Raw genomic sequence first — 23,918 nt, 5'->3', positions numbered from 1 at the left:
TTTAATTAAAAATTAATAAAAATATACTAAAAACTAACTAAATCATACTAAAAACTATGTAAAAACAATGCCAAAAAGCGTATAAATTATCCGCTCATCAACCACCACCCACCAATGTTAAGGCAATCAGAAGCTTTCTGGGGCATGCAGGATTCTATAGGAAGTTTATAAAGGATTTTTCAAAAATCGCAAAACCTCTGAGCAATCTGTTAGCTGCTGACACGCCATTTGTGTTTGACACAGAGTGTCTGCAGGTGTTTGAAACTCTGAAAGCTAAGCTGGTCACAGCACCAGTTAGTTCTGCACCAAATTGGACATTACCTTTGGAACTAATGTGTGATGCCAGTGACCATGCCATTGGTGTAGTATTGGGATAGAGGGATAACAAGCTTCTGCATGTCATTTATTATGCTAGCCGTGTTTTAAATGATGCCCAGAAAAATTACAGAACCACAGAAAAAGAGCTGCTTGTAGTGGTTTATGCCATTGACAAGTTTAGATCATACTTAGTAGGATCAAAAGTGATTGTGTACACTAACCATGCTGCTCTTAAATATCTACTCACAAATTAGGATTCAAAGCCCAAGCTCATAAGATGGGTGTTGCTTCTGCAAGAGTTTGATATAGAAATAAAAGACAGAAAAGGGACAGAGAATCAAGTAGCTGATCACCTGTCCCAGATAGAACCAGTAGCAGGAGCATCCCTCCCTCCTACTGAGATCTCTGAAACCTTTCCGGATGAGCAATTATTTGCTATTCAGGAAGCTCTATGGTTTGCAGACATTGCAAACTATAAGACTCAAGGTTCTCCTTCTGTAACCATGGAGAGGAAGCATGAAAAGCTTCTCTCAATACAGAGTCAAACAAAACCCCCATATTCAAACTCTAAGTTTGGTGTTGGGAGGCCACAACCAAACTCTAAGTTTGGTGTTGAGAGGCCCCAACCCTGATCTGATTATCTGTGAGGCTCCATGAGAGCTCACTGTCAAGCTATTGACATTAAAGAAGCGCTTGTTGGGAGGCAACTCAATGTTATTTAATTATATCTATTTATTTTCCATTGCTATTTTATGTTTTCTTTAGGTTGATGATCATGTGAAGTCACAAAAACAACTGAAAAATAAAAAACAGAATGAAAACAGCATTAAAAATAGCTCACCCTGGAGGAAGAGCTTACTGGCATTTAAACGCCAGTAAGAAGCATCAGACTGGCGTTTAACGCCAGAAAGAAGCATCAAGTTGGCGTTAAACGCCAGAAACAAGCACCAGACTGGCGTTTAACGCCAAAATAGAGCATCAAGTTGACGTTTAACGCCAAGAAAGGGAGAAAAGCTGGCGTTTAACGCCAGAAACAAGCAGCAGTCTGGCGTTAAACGCCAGGATTGCACACTAAGGGCGTTTTTGCACGCCTCAATGGAGCATGGATGATAAGTCCTTGACCCTTCAGGATCTGTGGACCCCACAGGATCCCCACCTGCCATACCTTTTCATACACACTTCCCCCACCCTTGGCCGAACCCACCACACACCTCCTTCTCCTCCTTTCCTCCTTCTTTTGCTTGAGGACGAGCAAACATTTTAAGTTTGGTATGGAAAACGCATTGCTTTTTTGTTTTTCCATAACCACTAATGCCTCAAGGGATGCACTTTCCTCGACAAAACTATTGGAAGCAGATTAACACCTCCCTAGGAGAATTAAATTCCAACATGGGACAACTAAGGGTGGAGCACCAAGAGCATTCCATCCTCCTCCATGAAATTAGAGAATATCAAAGAGCTATGAGGGAGGAGCAACAAAGGCAAGGAAGAGACATAGAGGAGCTCAAGAGCACTATTGGTTCTTCAAAAGGAGGAAGACGCCACCCTCACTAAGGTGGACCCGTTCCTTAATCTCCTTGTCTATTTATTTTTTTCTGTTTTCATTCTCTATGCTTTATTTATGTTTGTGTCTTCATTTCATGATCATAAGTATCTAGTGTCTATGTCTTAAAGCTATGAATGTCCTATGAATCCATCACCTTTCTTAAATGAAATATGTTTTAATCATAAAAGAACAAGAAGTACATGATTTCGAATTCATCCTTGAAATTAGTTTAATTATTCTGATGTGGTGACAATACTTTTTGTTTTCTGAATAAATGCTTGAACAGTGCATATGTCTTTTGAATTTGTTGTTTATGAATGTTAAAATTGTTGGCTCTTGAAAGAATGATGAAAAGGAGAAATGTTGTTGATAATCTGAAAAATCATAAAATTGATTCTTGAAGCAAGAAAAAGCAGTGAATACAAAAGCTTGCGAAAAAAAAGAAAAGAAAAATGGTGAAAAAAAAAGAAAAAGAAAAAGCAAGCAGAAAAAGCCAAAAGCTCTTTAAACCACAAGGCAAGAGCAAAAATGCCAATAGCCCTTAAAACCAAAAGGCAAGGGTAATAAAAAGGATCCAAGGCTTTGAGCATCAGTGGATAGGAGGGCCTAAAAGGAATAAAATCTTGGCCTAAGCGGCTAAACCAAGCTGTCCCTAACCATGTGCTTGTGGCGTGAAGGTGTCAAGTGAAAACTTGAGACTGAGCGGTTAAAGTCGAAGTCCAAAGCAAAAAGAAGAGTGTGCTTAAGAACCCTGGACACCTCTAATTGGGGACTCTAGCAAAGCTGAGTCACAATCTGAAAAGGTTCACCCAGTTATGTGTTTGTGGCATTTATGTATCCGGTGGTAATACTGGAAAACAAAGTGCTTAGGGCCACGACCAAGACTCATAAAGTAGCTGTGTTCAAGAATCAACATACTGAATTAGGAGAATCAATAACACTATTTGAATTCTGAGTTCCTATAGATGCCAATCATTCTGAACTTCAAGGGATAAAGTGAGATGCCAAAACTGTTCAGAGGCAAAAAGCTACTAGTCACGCTCATCTATTGGAGCTAAGTTTCATTGATATTTTGGAATTTATAGTATATTCTCTTCTTTTTATCCTATTTTATTTTCAGTTGCTTGAGGACAAGCAACAATTTAAGTTTGGTGTTGTGATGAGCAGATAATTTATATGCTTTTTGGCATTGGTCTTTAGTATGATTTAGTTAGTTTTTACTATATTTTTATTAGATTTTATGAAAAAAATCACATTTTTGGACTTTACTATGAGTTTGTGTGTTTTTCTATGATTTCAGGTATTCTCTAGCTGAAATTGAGGGATCTGAGCAAAAATCTGATTCAGGTAGAAAAAAGACTGCTGATGTTATTGGATTCTAACCTCCTGACACTCGAAATAATTTTTTGGAGCTACAGAAGTCCAACTGGCGCGCTCTCAATTGCGTTGGAAAGTAGACATCCAGGGCTTTCCAGAAATATATAATAGTCCATACTTTGCTCAAAGATAAATGACGTAAACTGGCATTTAACGCCAGTTCCATGTTCCATTCTGGTGTTAAACGCCAGAAACAGGTTACAAGTTGGAGTTAAACGCCCAAAACAGGTAACAACCTGGCGTTTAACTCCAGAAACAGCCTAGGCATGTGTAAAGCTCAAGTCTCAGCCCCAGCACACACCAAGTGGACCCCGGAAGTGGATTTCTGCACTATCTATCGTAGTTACTCATTTTCTGTAAACCTAGGTTACTAGTTTAGTATTTAAACAACTTTTGGAGATTTATTTTGTACCTCATGACATTTTACACATTTCATATTGTATTTATGATGGCATGAGTCTCTAAACCCCATGGTTGGGGGTGAGGAGCTCTGCTGTGTCTCAATGAATTAATGCAATTACTTCTGTTTTCTATTCAATCACGCTTGTTTCTATTATAAGATACTCGCTTGTACTTAACCGTGATGAATGTGATGATCCGTGACACTCATCATCATTCTCAACCTATGAACGTGTGCCTGAAAACTACTTCCATTCTACCTTAGATTGAGTGTGTATCTCTTAGCCTCTTGGTTCATGATCAGAGTCTTCGTGGTATAGGCTAGGATTATTGGCGGCCATTCCTGAGATCCGGAAAGTCTAAACCTTGTCTGTGGTATTCCGAGTAGGATCTGGGATGGGATGACTGTGATGAGCTTCAAACTCACAAGTGCTGGGCATAGTGACAGATGCAAAAGGATCAATGGATCCTATTCCAACATGAGTGAGAACCGACAGATGATTAGCCGTGCGGTGACAGCGCATTTGGACCATTTTCACTGAGAGGACGGATGGTAGCCATTGACAACAGTGATCCACCAACATACAGCTTGCCATGGAAGGAGACCTGCGTGCGTGAAGAAGAAGACAGTAGGAAAGCAGAGATTCAGAAGACAGAGCATCTCCAAAACCTCAATCTGTTCTCCATTACTACATAACAAGTACTATTTAATTTATGCTTTTTACTCTTCATAAATATAATCACTCTTATCATTGATTTCCTGACTAAGAATTACAAAATAACCATAGCTTGCTTCAAGTGGATAATCTCCGTGGGATCGATCCTTACTCACGTAAGGTATTACTTGGACGACCCAGTGCACTTGCTGGTTAGTGGTACGAGTTGTGAAAAGTGTGATTCACAATTCGTGCATCATCTACCAAAGTCATTCAAACATACTATCTATACAAAACAAGCACGCATTCATATTAAACAGAAAGATATGTTGCATACATAGTCTTACACATTTCCATAGTCAAAATGCAAAACGAGCAATTCAAAAGCTCTAACAAAGTCTAGAACGATAAAGTAACAATCACTTATCATTTACATGCGCATTTTCACCCTGGGCTTCATCCCCAGGTTCATCATCAGTGGGAGCGATTAGATGTAGAGTTGGAGGAGGAGGCCGAGTTCGGTAGACATGAGGATCATGGAGACATCCCATTAGGCAGCTATGATTCAACCTTGCCACCACCACTACCTCCACCTCCTCCACCTCCTGCACCGCATGATCCATTTGGTTCAGGAGGTATGTGACGAACTGATTTCTGCCAGTAAAGAATTTTATAAAAATATAATCGCGTTGTAAGTATAGTTTCTAAACCAACAGAGAGTCCTTTCGTACAAAAGTTTTGGTTGTCACTTAAGCAAACCCAATAAAATTTATAACCAAAGTATTCAAACCTCGGGTCGTCTCTCAAGGAGTTGCAGGGAAGTATGATTTATTATTGGTTATGGAAAAAGGTATGTTTATGAGGTTTTTGAATAAGAAACAAGTAACTTAAATGGCCAGAAAAATAAATTAATAATTAGAAAAACTCTTGGCAAGGTATGAGAACTGGAAATCCCATCATAGTTATCCTTATCAGGTGTGATGAGAATTGTTATTGCTCCCACTTAGTTAACCCTTACTAAATAAAGGAAAGTCAAGTGGACTAATCAACTTGATTCCTCAAGTCCTAGTCAACTCCTATGGAAAGACTAGCTTTAGAGGGATCCAAATCAATCAGCAATTTCCAATTTTCAATCAACCACTGAGTTTGACAATTCAAGTGTCACCAATTACTTATCCAAAGCCAAAAGGAAAAAATCCAAATTATTTATATCATAAATAGAAGGAAACAATCTTAAATCTGAAATACCTCAATTTATATTAAATGGAAAATCAAATTAAACATAGGAATCCATAAACCAAATTGGCAACATCAAGTAATCAACTAAAGTAAGAGAATGAATAAAAGTAGAAGAGAAACTAAATTAAAGAATATTGAACCTGGATTGAAGAAATAACCATACTCTAAGAGAAATCCTAATTCTAAAACCTAAGAGAGAGGAGAGAGCCTCTCTCTCTCTCTAAAACTATATCTAAAACCTAAAATTATGAATGAATGAATTGTTCTCTCTGATTCCTCCATTCTCCAGCCTCTATACTGTGTTTCTGGGCTTGGATTTGGGCCGAAAAAGGGCCCAGAAATCGCTGGGGGCGACTTCTGCAATTTTCTGCACGTGGCATCCGTCACGCGTGCTTGTCATTCGGAGATTTTCTTTGCCACGTGTACGCGTCAGTCATGCGTACGCGTCGTTTGTGCTCTGCGCCAGGCACACGTCCACGTCGTCCATGCGTGCGCGTCGCTGTCATTCCTGCCCTATGAAGCCTGAAATTACTTAACACACAGATCACGGCATCGAATGGTAATAAAGGATAATTAAAATTAATATTTTTAAGGCATAGGAAACATATTTTCACATATATCATAGAATAAGGAAGGAATTGTAAAACCATACAAATCTTATGAATAAGTGGGTGAATAATTGATAAAAACACTCAATTGAGCACAAGATAAATCATAAAATACTGATTTATCAATCTGCACCATTGGAACGTTTGGGACATGATGCACCACTATTTCGTGGTACATTTTGTGCTTAATTTAGTGGATTTTATCAACTTTTCTCACATTTATTCAATGAAATAGCATGGTTTTGTAATTTTCTCCTAATCTGTGCTTAAGTGTGAAAACATACTTTTTAGGCCCTTAATTGGTTAATTTTAATTCACCTTTAATTCCATTCGATGTCTTGATATGTTTGTTAAGTGATTTCAGGTTTAGAAGGCAAAGATTGGGTTGAAGGAATGAAGAAAAAGCATGCAAAAGTGGAAGAACTCATGAAGAAAAGAAGGAAATGCAAAGTTGACAATCCTGACCTCTTCGTACTTAATTGGTCATAACTTGAGCTATAGAGGTCCAAATGAGGCGGTTTCAATGGCGTTAGAAAGATAACATCTGGGGCTTCAAAATGATATAAAATTTGCCATAGTTTCCTTGCGTTTGGTGATGTGTACGCATCGATTCATGCGCATGTGTTGCAAATCAGCGTGGGCCATTTTTGGGGAAAACGTAGCCAGCGATTTCTAACTCATTTTGGGCCCAATCCAACTCACTTCTGATGCTATTGAATCCAAGGATTGAAGCGGAATGAACCAAGTAGTTATAGTTTAGTTTTTATCATATTTTAGGTTAGAATTCTACAGAGAGAAGCTCTCTCTTCTCTCTAGAATTAGGTCAGATTAGATTCAAATCTCTTCTTAGATCTAAATTTTAATTCTTGTTTTCATCTACTCTTCCTTTCAATTTCTTGTTGCTACATCTTTACTCTTCTAGTTCCTTTTGTTAATTTCTTATTCTAGCCATTTTTATGTTCATGCACTTTTGTTTCCTTTGATTTCAATTAATGCAATTTATGTTTCATGTTCCTTTATTGTTTAATTGCTTTGTTCTTGTTATTTCCTTGCATTTGGTAATGTTAGATTTTATATTTTTTGTTATTTTACTATGCTTTTCTTTTATGCCTTCCAACTGTTTGATAAAATTCTTGGTTGGGTTTTAGTGTAGATTTTTCTCCTCTTAGGTTGGGTTGAGTAATTGGAGACTCTTGAGTTATCAAACTCTTTTGTTGATTGATAATTGGAAGTTGCTAGTTGACTTGAATTTCACTAAAGCTAGTCTTTCACTATGATTTGACTAGGACTTGAGGAATCAAATTGATTATTTCCACTTGGCTTTCCTTCATAGTTAGAGGTTGACTAAGTGGAGTAATGGACAATTCTTGTCACAATTGATGATGATAATGAGGATAGGACTTCTAATTCTCATACCTTGCCAAGAGCTTTTTATCATTTGAATTCCATTTACTTTCTTGCCATTTATCCTTCATGTCTCTTATCAAAACCCCAAAATATAAATCTCATAACCAATAACAAGAACACTTCCCTGTAATTCCTTTGAGAGACGACCCGATGTTTGAATACTTCGATTATTTTTATTGGGGTTTGTACTTGTGACAAACAATTTTTTGTATGAAAGGATTATTTGTTGATTTAGAAACTATACTTGCAACGAGATTTCAATTGTGAAATTATATACCATCAAAAATCCATTCATCAAGACACCTCACCACTTAGCTGGCATGATTCCGGGCCATCCAACAGCTATCAGGAGGAGTAGATGGTGGACGAGATATTCTTCGAGGATGCATTCCAGCTTCACACAGCTGACCAGGCATCGATGCAACGCCTCACAGATTAGTTTTGGACTGGCAGAGAACAGAGTATCGGAAAATTTCATCACCCTTCTGCTCCCGCGCATACTTCATCCTGGATGCCACGGATATCTCCGGGCGCTGGCTCATCATACAGGGCAGGTGTGAGACCGGGTGCCCAGTATGCGACACCTCCGTCAAGGGACTACGGTATGTTGCTGACCTCATCCCTTTCCTCAGGTGATACATCCTTCAGCTCCATTGCCTAAACCTCCGCCTCAGGTGCACCAATATGCCCCTGTTCCTTACTCCGGAGGATACTATATCCCACCTCTTCCACTGCCTCCGCATAAGCCACAGGATCATTCTACGCAGTCCTAGCCTCATGCAGACCCTTGACCCAGCCGACCTCAGCGCCAGACATAGCCTCCACCATGTGGTACCGGGCATCGACTCCACTACCAGGATCCCCACCACCGATGATGTCTTATAGTTTATTATGTACAATATCTTGTTATTAACTTTATGTATTAGACTATTATGATGTATTGTATAAGTGATGCTTGTATGTTTTGTTGATGTATAGTCCTTCTATGTGATTTTTTGTGTGTTTGGTATTATGAAAAAATCTATTAGACCTTTTAATGGTGCAATATAAAATATGTATAATTTATTTGTACAACCTCACTCATGATTTCCAAATCCATTAATGATTACATATATATTACATAAATGACACACACTGATAAGCGTTTAATACAACTAGAATAACACGAAACAACTAGGTAACATCGAGCACAATAAACAAATATCACCCCTAAGCTTCTTCTGTGGGTTGGTTGGGACAACCCCTCCTAGTATGACTAACTTGCCTGCATAGACCACACCTCTTCTCCTGGCGCTTGACCTCATCCATGTCATTCCGGAACCTAGTAGACACAGGTCTTCCAGTAGCCTTCCTGCGCATGAGTGGGTTAGGATGAAGCAGAGTCCCATCCCTCACCTTGAACACAACCTCCTACCGTAAATTGGATGAACATACGGTGTCCACTCGATGCTTGCGGCGGCATAGGTGGCAAGCGCATGTGGCATGGGTAGTGGAGAGACTGAAAGAGGCCACAGTCACATGTACCCGCCGCTAGCCGAACTCGGAAGGAACCTTGCGACCAACCCTAGAACGGCTCTAACTCCTCCACAACAAACATGGAAGCCCATCGATCACAATGAGTAACACGCATCTTCGGGATGCCTTCTCTGTTCTTCTCAATGGCTGCCATCAGCCTCTGGGAGAAGCGATTTCCAGCCGCTGGTTGTGACTGTGCTTCCTTGCCCTTCATGACGAACAACATCTACAACCTCTCGTACATTATGCGCATGATGGCAGAAATCGGCAAGTACCGTGTGCCCTTGAGAACTACACTGATGCACTCTGACAGTTTTGTTGTTATATGACCGAACTGGAGATCACAGTTGCAGTATTGTAGCCATATCACTTTGTTGAAACGACCATCCCAGTTCGCCATCTCTCGCGACAAACCTCTCAAGGCATCCATGTACCACTCATACCCAGCCTTGCTTGGACTATAAGCAGTGTTTATAAGGTATCGCTTGCCTTCGGCCGACTTGAAACGAGACATGAAATTTGCGGCCATGTGTCTAATACAATAAGCGTAGAATGCCCTAAGAGGTTGCCAACCACTATCATCGACCCTCAGTGCAGCCTTGATCACCTGTGATTTATCAGAAATAATCAACAGGCCTTCTTGTGGGGTGACATGTCGTCTCAGATTTGTCAAGAAGAACGACCATGACTCTCGGACTCCACAATGGCAAAAGCAATAAGTAGGATATTGCTGTTGCCATCTTGAGCAACTGCAATAAGCAACATACCACCGTATCTGCCAAACAAATGCGTGCCATTGACAAAAATAAACGGCTTGCAATGTTTGAAAGCCTCAACACTGGATGGGAAAGCCCAATAGACTTTGTCGAACATGCTACAGTGGCGGACCAGAAGGTGTCCATCGTAGTAAGGTACGGCCTTGAGCTCACAAATAGTTCTGGGACAACAACTCTGCAGTGCCTGCAGCAGCTTCGACACCTTGTTGTATGACTCTTCCCAATTCCTGTAAATCTGCACAATTGCCTTCTGCTTCGCCATCCAGACCTTTCTATACGAGGGTTTGAAGTGATAGCTTTGCCGAACTGCACCTTGCAGGACAGGGATGTGTTAGACTGTATCAACGGTAGAATGACCTTGCAGATAAGGCTACTGTCCAACTGTCGATGGTCTTGGGACATGGTGGGTGCTGAACAAGTATGCGCTCCACCAACCCTCCGAACCTCCCTAACGAAATAAAACATTCATGGTTGGAAACTACTAAATATATAGCAATCATTCATGAATAAATACGCCACAATTAAACTTGAACTCACTAGTATCTGAGGTTCTGTCGGAGGGCAACACGAAGACTCTAGGGACATCCATTTACAGCTTGACGACAATGCACATGGTACTTTAATTGGTCCGATTTGACCACTCGGTACTCAGCACTTCTGCGAATACTGTAGTTCTTCACCCCCTGCATTACTGCATCTCTGCATTTGAATCTATGGTCAACCCAAAACTCTACCCCACTATGAGAGGTGGGTCATCCTAGACAAAGGTCGAGTGTACAGAACCACCACCACCAACATCACTAACCTCGGCGGAAAGCTCCATTACTTGTTCTGCCATAATTCTCCCGTAGATGTCAAATATGAGTCGCACATGCTCCTCACCCTGGAGCCGAAACAGTTGAAACCAGAAAATTTCATTACCCAACGGTGCTAGCAACCTATACCCCACCCTTCCGATCTCTCTTCTCCCTATGCCACCAAGGTTGCTCAATATCAAACTCTTCAACTCAGACAACGAACTTACGCGTCGAGTGCACAATAGTAACAGATTCTCACACTCAAATATTACCTAATTGTCGCTGTTTCTCATACGACAATTGTGGTATACACCAACAACCACATATCCGTTACTACTGGACATTTTTGCTTATTTTTTGGAAGAAAAATGGAGAAGAAGATATGAAATGTGTATTGAGAATGCCAAGAATTGCACATCCTTTATAGCAGTTGAAAATTTGTCTTAATGTATCTCGTTTGCATTATAAACGTATTAATTTAACACGTATCTCGTTTATACCGTAAACGAGATATACACGTGTCACGCGCACCAGTCTTATCTCGTTTACACAGTAAATGAAAGTGTAAATAAGATAAGACTAGAGGACATATTTTCGTAATAATTTTTATAATTATTTATTCAGTAAATAAAATATTTATTTAATTTATCTAAATAAAAAATCCTTTTTATTATAGTAGTTTGATTTTGATATTTTAGGCCCCTCCAAAGATTGAGAGAGAAACTCCGTGACTCTTCCGGTCTCCCCTAACCCTTACGGCTGCCACGACCCCTCTGTGTCACCTCTGCTTTTCAGCCTGCTCTAATCCTCTGCCTCACGCCCTCAGCGGGCCCTTGGCCTTTCTCTCAAGCCCCAAAACCCTAAAACCATAACCTGAACCCCTCACTCCTTCAAGCCTCAGCGCCGGACACACTCTCACAGCTGCACACCACACACAAACCCTAGATCACTTTCCTTGAATTCGACATTCACCATCAGATATTCATATTCTCCATTCTCATTACTCATCACTTTTCTCTTCTTCCGCAACTCAACAAGACAACAACCCACACAGCCACACACTTACAGTCTGACACAGCCGTCCGTGATTCATCACTCCTTGAGCTCCGTCGTCCGCGATTCACCGCGGCGCGAACTTTGCCGTCTGCAATTCACCGCGCCTGGAGCTCCACGTCATTCGCCGGTCTTCTCCTCGGTTTTCTCCTCGCGATTAGTCTCCTCGATCTGCCTTCTCCAGTTCTCGTCGTTCATCACTGCCGTCGTTTTCTTCTCCGGGCTCTGCAGTGTTGCCGACTTGCCATCATCTTCTCCAGTTTGTGGTACTAATTTATGCTTCTGTATTCTCTGTTTTTCTTTATTTTTTCTGTATATCCTCTGTATTCTTGTGGTAGTTTATTCATTTGTTTTATTTTTTTTTGTCATCGTTTAATTTTTTTTTTCAGTGTCTTTAGAAGTTAAAAGTAGAAGTTTTTGTTCCAATTCGAAGGTTCTATATTGAGACTTATGTTATTGTTGATGGGATTGTTATGTATGCTGGATTATTGATGGACTGTTATAAATTTATGTTTTTCTTCTTAAGGTGCGGTATTGGAAGATTGAAACACATTGTTGCATGTGCTTATTGTTCATTTTACATTCTAGGCTTTCACTGTATATGCAGATTCAGTATTATATATCACATATTCACATTGATTTAGTTTCAATTTAATTGTTCTTACTTCAAGATATTTGATAAGGAGATAATATAATTGATTATTTGAGTCAAAAATGTAATTATTATTTTGCATGATAAGTTAGTCTTCAACTCTGGATTCTACTATCCTTGGACTATGTGATGAAAGAAGTCTTGAAGATTATGTTAATGTTATGTTTTTTAGCCAAACACTATGCTAATTGAGTCAAATTATATTTGTTTTATGCATTATGTTTGTATTATCATTGAGGATTCTTTTTTCTGTTTTTTCATTTTTATTTTCCCGATTTTTTAAAATTTTTGTATGAAAACCGGGGATTTCTGGCGGATAACAGGTAGCCCCCCGCCTCCATTGGGAACCCTTTCCATCCCTAGTTGGGGGCACATAGGGTTTTTTAGACTTCATACTCTCACTCTCTTCATTTTCCTCAGTGAAGCAAAGAAGAAGTAGAATGGCATCGTCATCGTCAAACAACAGCAGCTACGATGTTCCCTGGGTTGAGAAGTACCGACCCTCTAAGGTCTCCGACGTCGTTGGCAACCAAGATGCCGTCTCGCGCCTTCAAGTCATCGCCCGAGACGGCAACATGCCCAATCTCATCCTCTCTGTATGTATCCGTCAAACCTCTCTCTCTTTTCCATTCCATTCTTTTTATTAGGTTAATAATTGTGAATTGTGAATTCCTTATTTATTATTGAAATTGTTTCTCTTCGTTTCTTTATTAGGGTCCTCCTGGAACTGGTAAAACCACAAGCATACTAGCACTTGCTCATGAGCTTCTTGGTTCCAATTCCAAGGAAGCCGTTCTTGAGCTCAATGCTTCCGATGACCGTGGAATTGATGTCGTCCGGAACAAGATCAAGATGTTTGCTCAGAAGAAAGTTACTCTCCCTCCTGGCCGCCACAAGATTGTTATTCTCGATGAAGCTGATAGGTATCTAATTTTGCTTTGATGCTTGTGATTAGGATGAAAAACAAGGAGTTATAATTGTTATTACTGATTCTTAATTGTTTGAATTTTAATGCAGTATGACTTCGGGGGCTCAGCAAGCTTTGAGGAGGACAATGGAGATATACTCGAATACTACTCGGTTTGCCCTTGCTTGCAACACTTCCTCTAAGGTTATTGAGCCCATTCAGAGTAGATGTGCCATTGTGCGATTTTCGCGCTTGTCTGATGAGGAGATACTCGGTCGCCTCATGGTTGTGGTTCAAGCTGAGAAGGTAAGCCTTAAATGCTCTATGAATTTGTTTTTCCATCTGAAGTTTAAGTTTGTGTAGAATTTTGGTGCTTTCATGGCTCATATTAGTAAAGCATAGATATGGAATTGACATCTTCATTGTTTTGCTTATCTGTTTTTGCTTTTGTAGTTGCATGCCTTATTTATCATTGTACTCTTGTTCTTTTCTCTTTCTCCTTTATAATTGATTCTTTGATAACTACAGGGAGGGCTCTTAATTTGAAAAAAATTCTCTATTATTTGCTGTTCATGCAAATCTTAAAATACAGCTTAATGGCCGCCATATTACTTCTCATGCAAATTTCTTATCTAATGCCATGCCACCTTCTGGTGGTTTGCATTTATGTCTTTTTTTACTTTCTTTTTTCAAATATTACAATGCAGGGCATTAGAAATGCCTTTTATTGGAGTTTGATTTATTTCATGTTTAATACCATTTTGTATTAAATGCATAACCTCCAGATGTTCTATAGCATTTTATCTGTGCCATTTGTATCCTTCAAAAATTCAAACTATTGTCTTCTAAAACACGTGAAATTGTGAATTAAGGGCTTTGCTTGATTATGTTGCTGCCATTTGATCATGTTGGGAGGTTACTAAGTTGTTTATCTAGGTTCTGCGGGCAATTTATGGAATTATGTCAAGTTGTCTATGCATTCTTTGGTTTCTCATTATAGTGTTAAAAAGGGTAGCACAAGGTACAACAATAGCATCATCGTAGCCTGAGGATACTTATGTTGCGGTTCTTTTTGAAATTTATTGTAAAGGTTCTTGTCATTGGAAATGTGAATTTGTTAGGAAAAGCACCCTATTTAAAACTTTTCTTGGTTGCCATCTATTTATCTTCAGTTCTTCAATCTTCATTACTGTTGAGGAAATGCATGATAAAATGAACTGTTATTGTTCAAGGTTCCCTATGTTCCTGAAGGCCTTGAAGCCATCATTTTCACTGCTGATGGTGATATGAGGCAGGCGTTGAATAACTTACAAGCAACATACAGTGGATTCCAGTTTGTTAACCAACAAAATGTTTTCAAGGTTAGAACCGACTACGATTTTTAATCTATAATCGTTAGAATTCACCATGATTTCATTAAAAGATTGTGATTATTTTCAGGTTTGTGACCAGCCGCATCCATTGCATGTGAAAAATATGGTGCGTAATGTTCTCGAAGGGAATTTTGATGAGGCTTGTTTGGGCCTCAAACAACTATATGACTTAGGATACTCCCCCACAGATATCATCACAACAATTTTCCGTATTATAAAAAATTATGATATGGCTGAGTATCTGAAATTGGAATTCATGAAGGTACATGCTTTATCTGTTTGCTGTGTTTGTAATCTTTGTTTTACTAAGTAGTAAGTGACTGAGAATTTGTCATGGTTTCCTTCAATTGCAGGAAACTGGATTTGCTCATATGAGAATTTGTGATGGGGTTGGTTCCTATCTTCAAATGTGTGGTCTATTGGCCAAGCTTTCTCTAGTTCGTGAAACAGCTAAAGCTGCATGAGTAGGTTCCAAGTACAGCTTTTATGTTAGCTTCCGTTTTGTTTTTTTCTGGTAGAGAGGATATTCTGAGTTATTATATTTTCAATGATGTTCAAATGCTTAACTGATAGTTTTTTGGCTTCTATAAGTATGTTTGGCTTGGATAAATGCCACTTTTCCAAGTGTCTTGTCTGAAAACTGAAATAATTGGTTCTTGTTTTGCCGAGGTTGTGATTTGCTTCTAATCAAGCATCACTTCTCATAGAGGGAGCTTTTATGCTTGTGAGCAACGGAATGTATAGTGTTGCAAATTTTAAATTTGGGGTTATTTAGGAAACTACTACTACTAAAGTCTAAAATGAAAACTTCGTAGAAAGTAAAATGGACTAGAAAACCTAAATAAGTAAAATGTAAAGGGGGTAATCTCATGGAAAAGTATCATTAATGATGAAAATCCATGCATGACAAGATGTGAGGTTTTTACATGGTAGACTCTTAAAATATTCTAATTGTAAAATTTAAAAAATATGCATAACTAGTTTAAAAGGAGTTTTAGTGGAGTTAGCAGTAGGTACGGGGAAAATAGATGAATGCGTTAAGGATGATCGTATTCTTGAAGCATGATTGATGTAACATTTCGCCGATTGCCATGCATCGAGACTTTATCAATGGTGGTTGAGTAAAATTTTGCTTTCTGTTTTATTGAGTTTCAATCTGCCCGATAGTAATCTAAGATCATAAAGCGAAGCACCCTCATCACCGTTTCAATATATTGAAATGCATTCAGATGGATGAAGTACATGACTACATGGAAGCTCGTACCAAATGGGTTGATTCATTGAATCAATTTAGTAAATACATTTAAATAACGAAGGCTTCTACGCTATTAACGACTCTGCCATACACGTAAAGATTATCAATAAAAATGGCGTCACCCAGACTGAAGCCGGAGACCTTCAGTGTGTTAGACTAACGTGATAACGAACTACACCACGACACCTCTTGGTCTTTCGTTTTCAACGTCTCGTTATTGTTCAGAAGCACTTTTACTTTTACAATTACCTCCCGTTTAGCTGTACTTTTAATAAATAATAATATTAATTTCTTTAAAAATTATATATTAGCATATAGCTTTAGTATTTGAAAAAACATTCGAAGCATTAGTTAATCTCAAATTGATAAATTTTTGGGGCTGTTCAATATAAGTTATCAAAGTAACGTACTTAAGCACAAAATTTATTAGAATACTTACAATGATAATCTGATACTGAAGGCAGAAGATATTTTAAACAAAAGTAAATTTATAAGGTAGATACTACAATGAAGATGGCAAAAATATCTTCTCATGAAATGTTTTGGTTAAAAGTGTGGTTTATTTATCTAGCCACACTTTAAATAAAAACAACACTTTTATAAATATCAAAATCTAACCATACAATCTATCATCCAAGGGTCAAAAAGAAATATATTCACATGAAGATAATTATAAAATCTTCATTGTAATATCCACTAATTTATAAAAGGCTTTTGTATACCTGAGACTGAGAGTTCTAAGTTTAAGCGCTCTATGTTGGGTATATGGTATGAGAAGATGACAAAATCTTATATTTGTGTAGTGGTTTCAAGGCACGATTAGATCGCTTTCTTTAGAGAGATATTTGTCCCCACACTTAGTCGCTGTAGGGTTGATGACAATACTCTCCCAGGATACAATGAAACCTAAGAATTTCTTAATTAGCAATAGTAAGAAATTCTCAACTCTCTTGAACAAAAAAAATCTCTTAATAGTTGATTAAAATGTACACTTAGTACTTGTATATTTGAAATAGTGGACAAGGACTTATTTATACATATTGCACGTAGCAATTATAATTAGTTACGTATACAAATGGTTGTGTCTTTTCTATTGCCAATAGATACAATGTTTTGAACATACACAATCCTTAAAGAATTGTGTCCCTTCAACCAAATGGTACTAAACGGTTAGTAACCGTTTATTAATATTAATAATATTAATAATAATATCAATAATATTAGTAATATTAATTAATCAAATTTGTAAATATCCTTCAATCCCCCACTATTTACAAAATTTAAATGTCATACAAGTATATGCATAAAGAATGTGTCACTAAGATTAAACATTCTTTTAGTGTAAATTTTAAAGTTCTAACGAAGTAATAGGTGTCTAATCGATTAAACCTATACTCCATATGCTAGTACCAAAAATCACACACATTACTTATACCCTCCAAGTTCAAGAGTTTACAATTTTAAGCAATTATATGGCCTTGTGCTCATCCTGGTTTCATGAATATTTACGAGAATAAAACCTCTAAAATTCTCGATTAGAGCGGCACCACTCTTATATTCATATAGGTGGAATATTTTGATAGATAATATTATCATTCCATTAAGAGTTTAAACTCACCCTCCTAATTTATTGTAAATAGCACTAAATCCTATACCTTAGTGCTCCAACTGCTAAATAACTTGTTATTACCCATTAAACCTTGAATAAGGTTGGGTTCCCATCATTTAGCAATAATAGGTTTTAATCCCATTTTAGTAGTAGTCTCTTTGATTTTATCCCTTGACAAACCTTTAGTCAAAGGGTCTGCTAAATTTCCTTGAGATCTTACATAAGTGATGGTAACTACACCATCATCTATTAGTTGCCTCACAAACTCATGTCTCAAACTTATATGTCTAGACTTTCCATTATAAACCTTATTATATGCCTGAGACATGGTTGATTCACTATCACAGAAGATTGAAATGGCTGTCGTCTGCTGTGGCCACAGCTTTATATCATATAACAAATTTCTTAACCATTCCGCTTCTTTACCTGCGGCTGATAAAGCTACAAACTCAGCCTCCATAGTAAAATGTGTAATACATGTTTGTTTCTTTGAGGCCCAACTTATTGCTCCACCATCTATGGTGAAAATCCATCCTGAAGTGGATTTGTTGTCACTAAGATTTGTAATCCAACTTGCGTCGTAATAACCTTCTAAAACTGCGGGATAATCACTATAATGTAATCCCAAGTTTATGATTTTCTTGAGATAACCAAGAACTCTTGTTATAGCTTTCCAATGTTGATTTCTAGGCTTTCCTGTAAACCTTGATAATTTGCACACAGCAAATACTATATCAGCTCTAGTACAATGCATTGCATACATTAAACTTCTTATAGCACTAGCATATTCTAATTGTGCTATAGGCCTTCCCATGTTTCCTTCTAATTTAAGATTAGGAACATAGGGTGTATTGGATTCTTTAATTGTGAGATGATCAAACTTTTTCAATACCTTTTTGATATAATGAGATTGACTTAAAGTAAAGCCAACTTCATTTTTATGCACCTTTATGCCTAATATTGTATCAATTTCATTCAAATCCTTCATCTTGAATTTAGAAGTTAGATACTACTTTGTTATACGAATTCCTTCTAAATTTGTTCCGATGATTAACATATCATCAACATATAAACGAATGATTACTCTATAATCTTTAGTAAATTTTGAGTAAATACATTTATCCGCACTATTATGTGAGAAGCCATTTGATAACACCAATGAGTCAAACTTCTCATCCCATTGTTTAGGCGCTTGTTTTAGCCCATACAAAGACTTAATTAATTTGAAAACTTTCTTTTTATTTCCAGGTAGCACATAGCTTTCCGGTTGCTCCATATATATTTCTTATGAAACATTAGTATCATTTTGGGGATATTCTAAATTAGAAGTTGAATAATTGATAAATTTATTTTCAATAAATTATACTTCTCTTGATTCAACAACTACATTAGACACTAAGTCTAATATTCTATATGCTTTAGAATTTTGAGCATATCCTATAAAAGTCCTTTTTATGGCTCTTGGCCCCAATTTGGTTCTCTTTTGATCAGGAACTCGATAAAAGGCTAAACACCCCCACACTTTAAGATAATTTAAATTAGGTTTTCTTCTTTTCCAAATTTCATAAGGAAAAATCTTTTTTGTCTTGATGGTATCTTATTATGGATATGACATGATATCAATAATACTTCACCCACAAATTGTTAGACAATTTTGCATTTAGTAACATTGAATTAACCATATCCACTAAGGTACGGTTTTTCCTTTCCGCCAAACCATTTTGTTACGGAATATATGGAGTGGAAGATTCATGCACAATACTATGTAATTTACAAAAGTTATCAAATTCATTAAAAAAATATTCTTCACCTTGTAATGATTCAAGGATCACCACTTGTAGATCATGAAGTCTACTTACAAGGATTTGTAATTCATGAATTTGATCCATAATATCATTCATAATAAATTCAAAATATTTTATCATAATAAACTTATCTGTTCCTTGTTGTTTAGTATCGTACTTTTCTTCCAAAGATTTCTAAATCTCCAATGGTAATTGAATTGACATGTAGAAATCATAGAGTCGGTCGGATAAAATGTTGAGAATATGACCTCGACATGCAAAAGTATCTTCATCACGTTTCTTCTTCAATTGAACAATCTTTTCTTTCTCTTTCGGTGTGATATTTTTAGCGGCATCGGTAATTGATGTAGCCTTTGGGTCAATCACATATGCAAGATTGAGAACTGAAAGAAGAAACATCATTTTGTCCTTCCAATGATTGAAGTTCGTTCCTTCTAAGTGATCTGACTTGAAAAACTCTTGATTCATGACCTTGAACGTGGTGTTTTGATCTTGTGCCATCTTCAACCAATATCTCTCTAAAATTGTTGGGTATATGGTATGAGAAGATGACAAAATCTTATATTTGTGTAGTGGTTTCAAGGCACGATTAGATCGCTTTCTTTAGAGAGATATTTGTCCCCACACTTAGTTGCTATAAGGTTGATGACAATACTCTCACAGGATACAATGAAACCTAAGAATTTCTTAATTAGCAATAGTAAGAAATTCTCAACTCTCTTGAACAAAGAAAATCTCTTAATAGTTGATTAAAATGTACACTTAGTACTTGTATATTTGAAATAGTGGACAAGGACTTATTTATACATATTGCACGTAGCAATTATGATTAGTTACGTATACAAATGGTTGTGTCTTTTCTATTACCAATAGATACAATATTTTGAACATACACAATCCTTAAAGAGTTGTGTCCCTTTAGCCAATAAACACAATGTTTTGAACATATACAATCTTTAAAAAGGTTGTGTCCCTTCAACTAAATGGTACTAAACGGTTAGTAACCGTTTATTAATATTAATAATATTAATAATAATATCAATAATATTAATAATATTAATTAATCAAATTTATAAATACCCTTCACTCTATTTTATATTTAGTGAACTACCAAATTCGTCTATGACGTTTGTTTTTTCTTTTTTTCTTTTTTTTTTCGACTCGTTTATGACGTTTGAAGACACTAACAAAAATATTTTTTATTTGTATTAATAAAATATATTTAAAATATTTTAAAATACGATAAAAATACTTAACATTAATTGTACATTCACATTTAAACATTAGATTTTGACGTAGTTTTTTGCAAGTATAATTAAAAAAATAAGATATTTTTATTCTTAAAATCTGGTAATTTTATGTTAAGTGATTTTATTTTTGAGATTTTTTTGTCAACCACCAAGAATAATTTTAAAAAATAAAAAAAATTTAGAGATCAAATTTGTTCTAATTTTTTATATGTACATTTTAAATATTCATCTAAATATTTTTACAAATTTTTGGATCAAATACATGAATAATTTGTTAAATACAAAAATTATTTAACACTTATAAAAAAATATTTTTAGTTAATTTTGTTGCATTTTATAAATTTTAATGACATTTTTGTTGTTATAAAGGTGGGGATATTTTATCGTTTTAAAAAATAAAAAATAGTTTTGGTCGTTTACCCTTTTATATTTGTCCGGTGGCTAGGACTAGACCATTAATTAATCTAATATGGAGAATCAGAGTGGAATTCTTTCTTAATACGGGAGGATTTGGTCACTAAAAGGGGGCTCCTTTTCATTTTGGTCGGATTTTTCCCTCTTTACGACGAAGAGATTTAGGCCTTTAATGGGCCATCGAAATAATGGACCCTTGGAAGTGATAGAGCTTAGCAATGAAACTCATATAAATATCAAATACAAGAACAATATAGAAACACTCCAAACACAATATAATAGTAATTATTAACAAGCAAATATATTAAGTAAAGCAATATTAAGAAGTAAGAACACACTAAGATTTTAACGTAAAAAATTTTTTCAATATGAGAGGTAAAATCACAACTCGTTTAGATCAAAGAAATAGCTTCACTATAATCAAATATAAGATAGAAGAGAGTCTTAGACAAAACACAAATTGTGCATATAACTAGCAAAAATACCAAAGTATCAAAACTTAAAAAACAGATGAAAAATACCCAAAATTAGAGCTATTATGCAACAGTGATTTCTCCCACTACAGACCTTGAATCAACAGTTTAACCGTACAAAATGAAGAGCTCGATGAGACGAATTTGCAGCCCAAGTTTTGAACTGATCTAACAGTGAACGAATGAAAAATTGATAATATAGCTACTCTGCATAAAAAGGAGAATGAAATTTTCTCTTATTTCTCACTCTGACTGCTCACTCACTATTTTCATGACCTTCAAAATCTTGGGCACGGATTCGATGAGCCAGACGTCTTTGGATAACTGGTGTGAATAGGGTTTAACTTTTGCTGGCCGGTGCATATTTAGTGGAGAGCCATTGGATTTGATTTGTTTTCTAATTCGACGGTGGAGATCAACCTGAAACTTGTTTATTTTGATTGACTAGTGAATACCTTTTGCAGGTATTGTGTCAGAGGGGTCACTTTAGAAAATTTGATTTCTTGGTGGTTATTGTTGTTAGATCTAAAATCTATCTGGGTTAATATAGTAAAAATTTATGAATTTGTAAGTTAAAATTAATTATAGTTAAGTATTCTATTTTACGTTAAACTAAATGACGATGAAGTTGGGATGGGAAGGAGATATGTCATGGATGTCGTTTGTCACATAGAATAAACGCTTTGATGCTTACGATTCTGTCACTCACCATAATGCTGTGTATGCAGTTCGAGTTGCAGGAAGTTTCCCCCCGTGGAATCGCGGTGCAAAGTTGCCTACTCTCTAAATGGCGTATCTGCCATGATGCATGCGTTCGGAGGATGACGAGACATTAGTGTCATCACTAGAACGGGACTCGATTCCCAATGGATAACAAGGAGTGGTGGTTTGGGCAGATGTTTAGCTTTGCCAGAGAGGATCAGCGACGAAGGATCGAAGCGACATGGAGATGGTGGGCGAGCCACTAACGAAGGAGTGGTAGAAGATATTTTGGGTCGGACGGGTCATGCTGGCACACAGTTGGGTTGGAGTTTGTTGCAGCCAATACCTATCTGAAAAAAATAATGGACTTGTATAGTATCATTTGTTTTTGGACATGGAGATGTATGTTTTTTCTGAAACGAATGTTAGGCTCATGGATTGGGTTATTAATAATGTTGTTAAAAATATACTAATCCTTTAGTATGGCTCCCTTTACTATACGAATAAAAAGAGATATTGTGACTTCACTTGACAAAAAAAAAAAAATCCTCACTACTGTGAACAAAAAAAGCAAAACATAAAAGTTATTTCATGAGTAATTAAAATAAAGAGTAAAGTATCGTTTTTGTCCCCAACCTTTAGGGTAAGTCCTATTTGTGTCCCTAACGTTTAAATCATCCTATTTGTATCCTTAACGTTTATAAAAGTGATTCAATGTTATCCTACTATCAATTATACTAACAAATCAGATTATATTTTTCAATTATTCTCACTTGGATGTATTCATTCTCAATTAGGTCTTACTTGGGTGTGTTTGATTTTAATATTATACCCACTATTTGTGTTTAGATTCAATTATGTCCCCTAGAAAAGTGAATTATGTAAATGTTGTAGGAATTAGTTTCAACATTTGATGAGCTATTTTTCGGAGTAGATCATTAATTCTATCCCAGACATTTGTATTCTAACTTCAAGAAGAGATTTTTAAAACTCAAACTAAAGCGCTCATGATGTGTAATTGACAGCAGGATAACATTGAATCACTTTTACAAACGTTAGGGATACAAATAGGACGATTTAAACGTTAGGGACACAAATAGAATTTACCCTAAACATTGGGGACAAAAATGATACTTTACTCTAAAATAAACAATTAAAATATGAACAATAGAACATTAAAATTGGTTTAAACCATTTGGTAGATGAACAATCGAATAGAAGCATTAAATTATTGCATGATATAATAATTAAAATATTATGTAAAACCAAAGTAGTTGAAGTATATTAAAATTGGTTTAAACCATTTCCTTCGTATTCGTGTTCATAGAAGAAGTTAAATAGGATAGATATTGCTCATTTTTAATTTAATATAATATTACGCTATGCTTTAAATATAATAATATAATATTTCATTCGTTTCATATCTGGTCTTACCTAGAAGCATCGGTAAAGAAAGAAAAAGTCTAGGGAAACGTATGCGGCACTGAACCCCCTAATGCCAGTATATTAAAATTTAAAAAGATATAATAGGAAAAAACAGAATGCATCGTGAGTGGTCATCTCTCCTCTTGATATTCTCCAATAATCCTCCCCTAAAGTTCTTGCAAATGGCTGAAACATCCAAGAAGAATAGAAAGAATAGAAAGAACAAAAAGAAAAGGAACGTAGCCATTGAGTATGAATGTCCGATTAATCTTCTTCCTCGTGACATATGAGTGAGAATTGCCACGAAGGTTGCATCGAATTCGATTCAGGATCTGTTCAACATGCATGCGACTTGCAAGGTG

At 36.4% G+C, this 23,918-nt stretch overlaps 2 protein-coding genes across 2 annotated transcripts; one reads left to right on the top strand and one right to left on the bottom strand.

The window, feature by feature from the left end:
- Nucleotides 1-9,734: 9,734 nt before the first annotated feature.
- LOC112721536 (uncharacterized) lies at nucleotides 9,735-10,103 on the bottom strand. The gene has a single exon (XM_025772590.1). The coding sequence runs from the start codon at nucleotides 10,101-10,103 to the stop codon at nucleotides 9,735-9,737; it is 369 nt and encodes a 122-aa protein (XP_025628375.1).
- A 1,207-nt stretch (nucleotides 10,104-11,310) lies between these two features.
- On the top strand, nucleotides 11,311-15,247 carry LOC112722282 (replication factor C subunit 2). The gene is made up of 7 exons (XM_025773270.3): nucleotides 11,311-11,957; nucleotides 12,764-12,939; nucleotides 13,058-13,266; nucleotides 13,361-13,556; nucleotides 14,483-14,611; nucleotides 14,691-14,885; nucleotides 14,977-15,247. The coding sequence occupies exons 2-7, from the start codon at nucleotides 12,784-12,786 to the stop codon at nucleotides 15,085-15,087; spliced, it is 996 nt and encodes a 331-aa protein (XP_025629055.1). The 5' UTR covers nucleotides 11,311-11,957; nucleotides 12,764-12,783; the 3' UTR covers nucleotides 15,088-15,247.
- Nucleotides 15,248-23,918: the final 8,671 nt, after the last annotated feature.

This window comes from Arachis hypogaea, chromosome 11, assembly GCF_003086295.3.
Source record: "Arachis hypogaea cultivar Tifrunner chromosome 11, arahy.Tifrunner.gnm2.J5K5, whole genome shotgun sequence".
Lineage (NCBI taxonomy): Eukaryota > Viridiplantae > Streptophyta > Magnoliopsida > Fabales > Fabaceae > Arachis > Arachis hypogaea.
The sequence above is the reverse complement of the archived record's forward strand: the minus strand, read 5'-3'. Positions and strand labels throughout refer to the sequence as shown.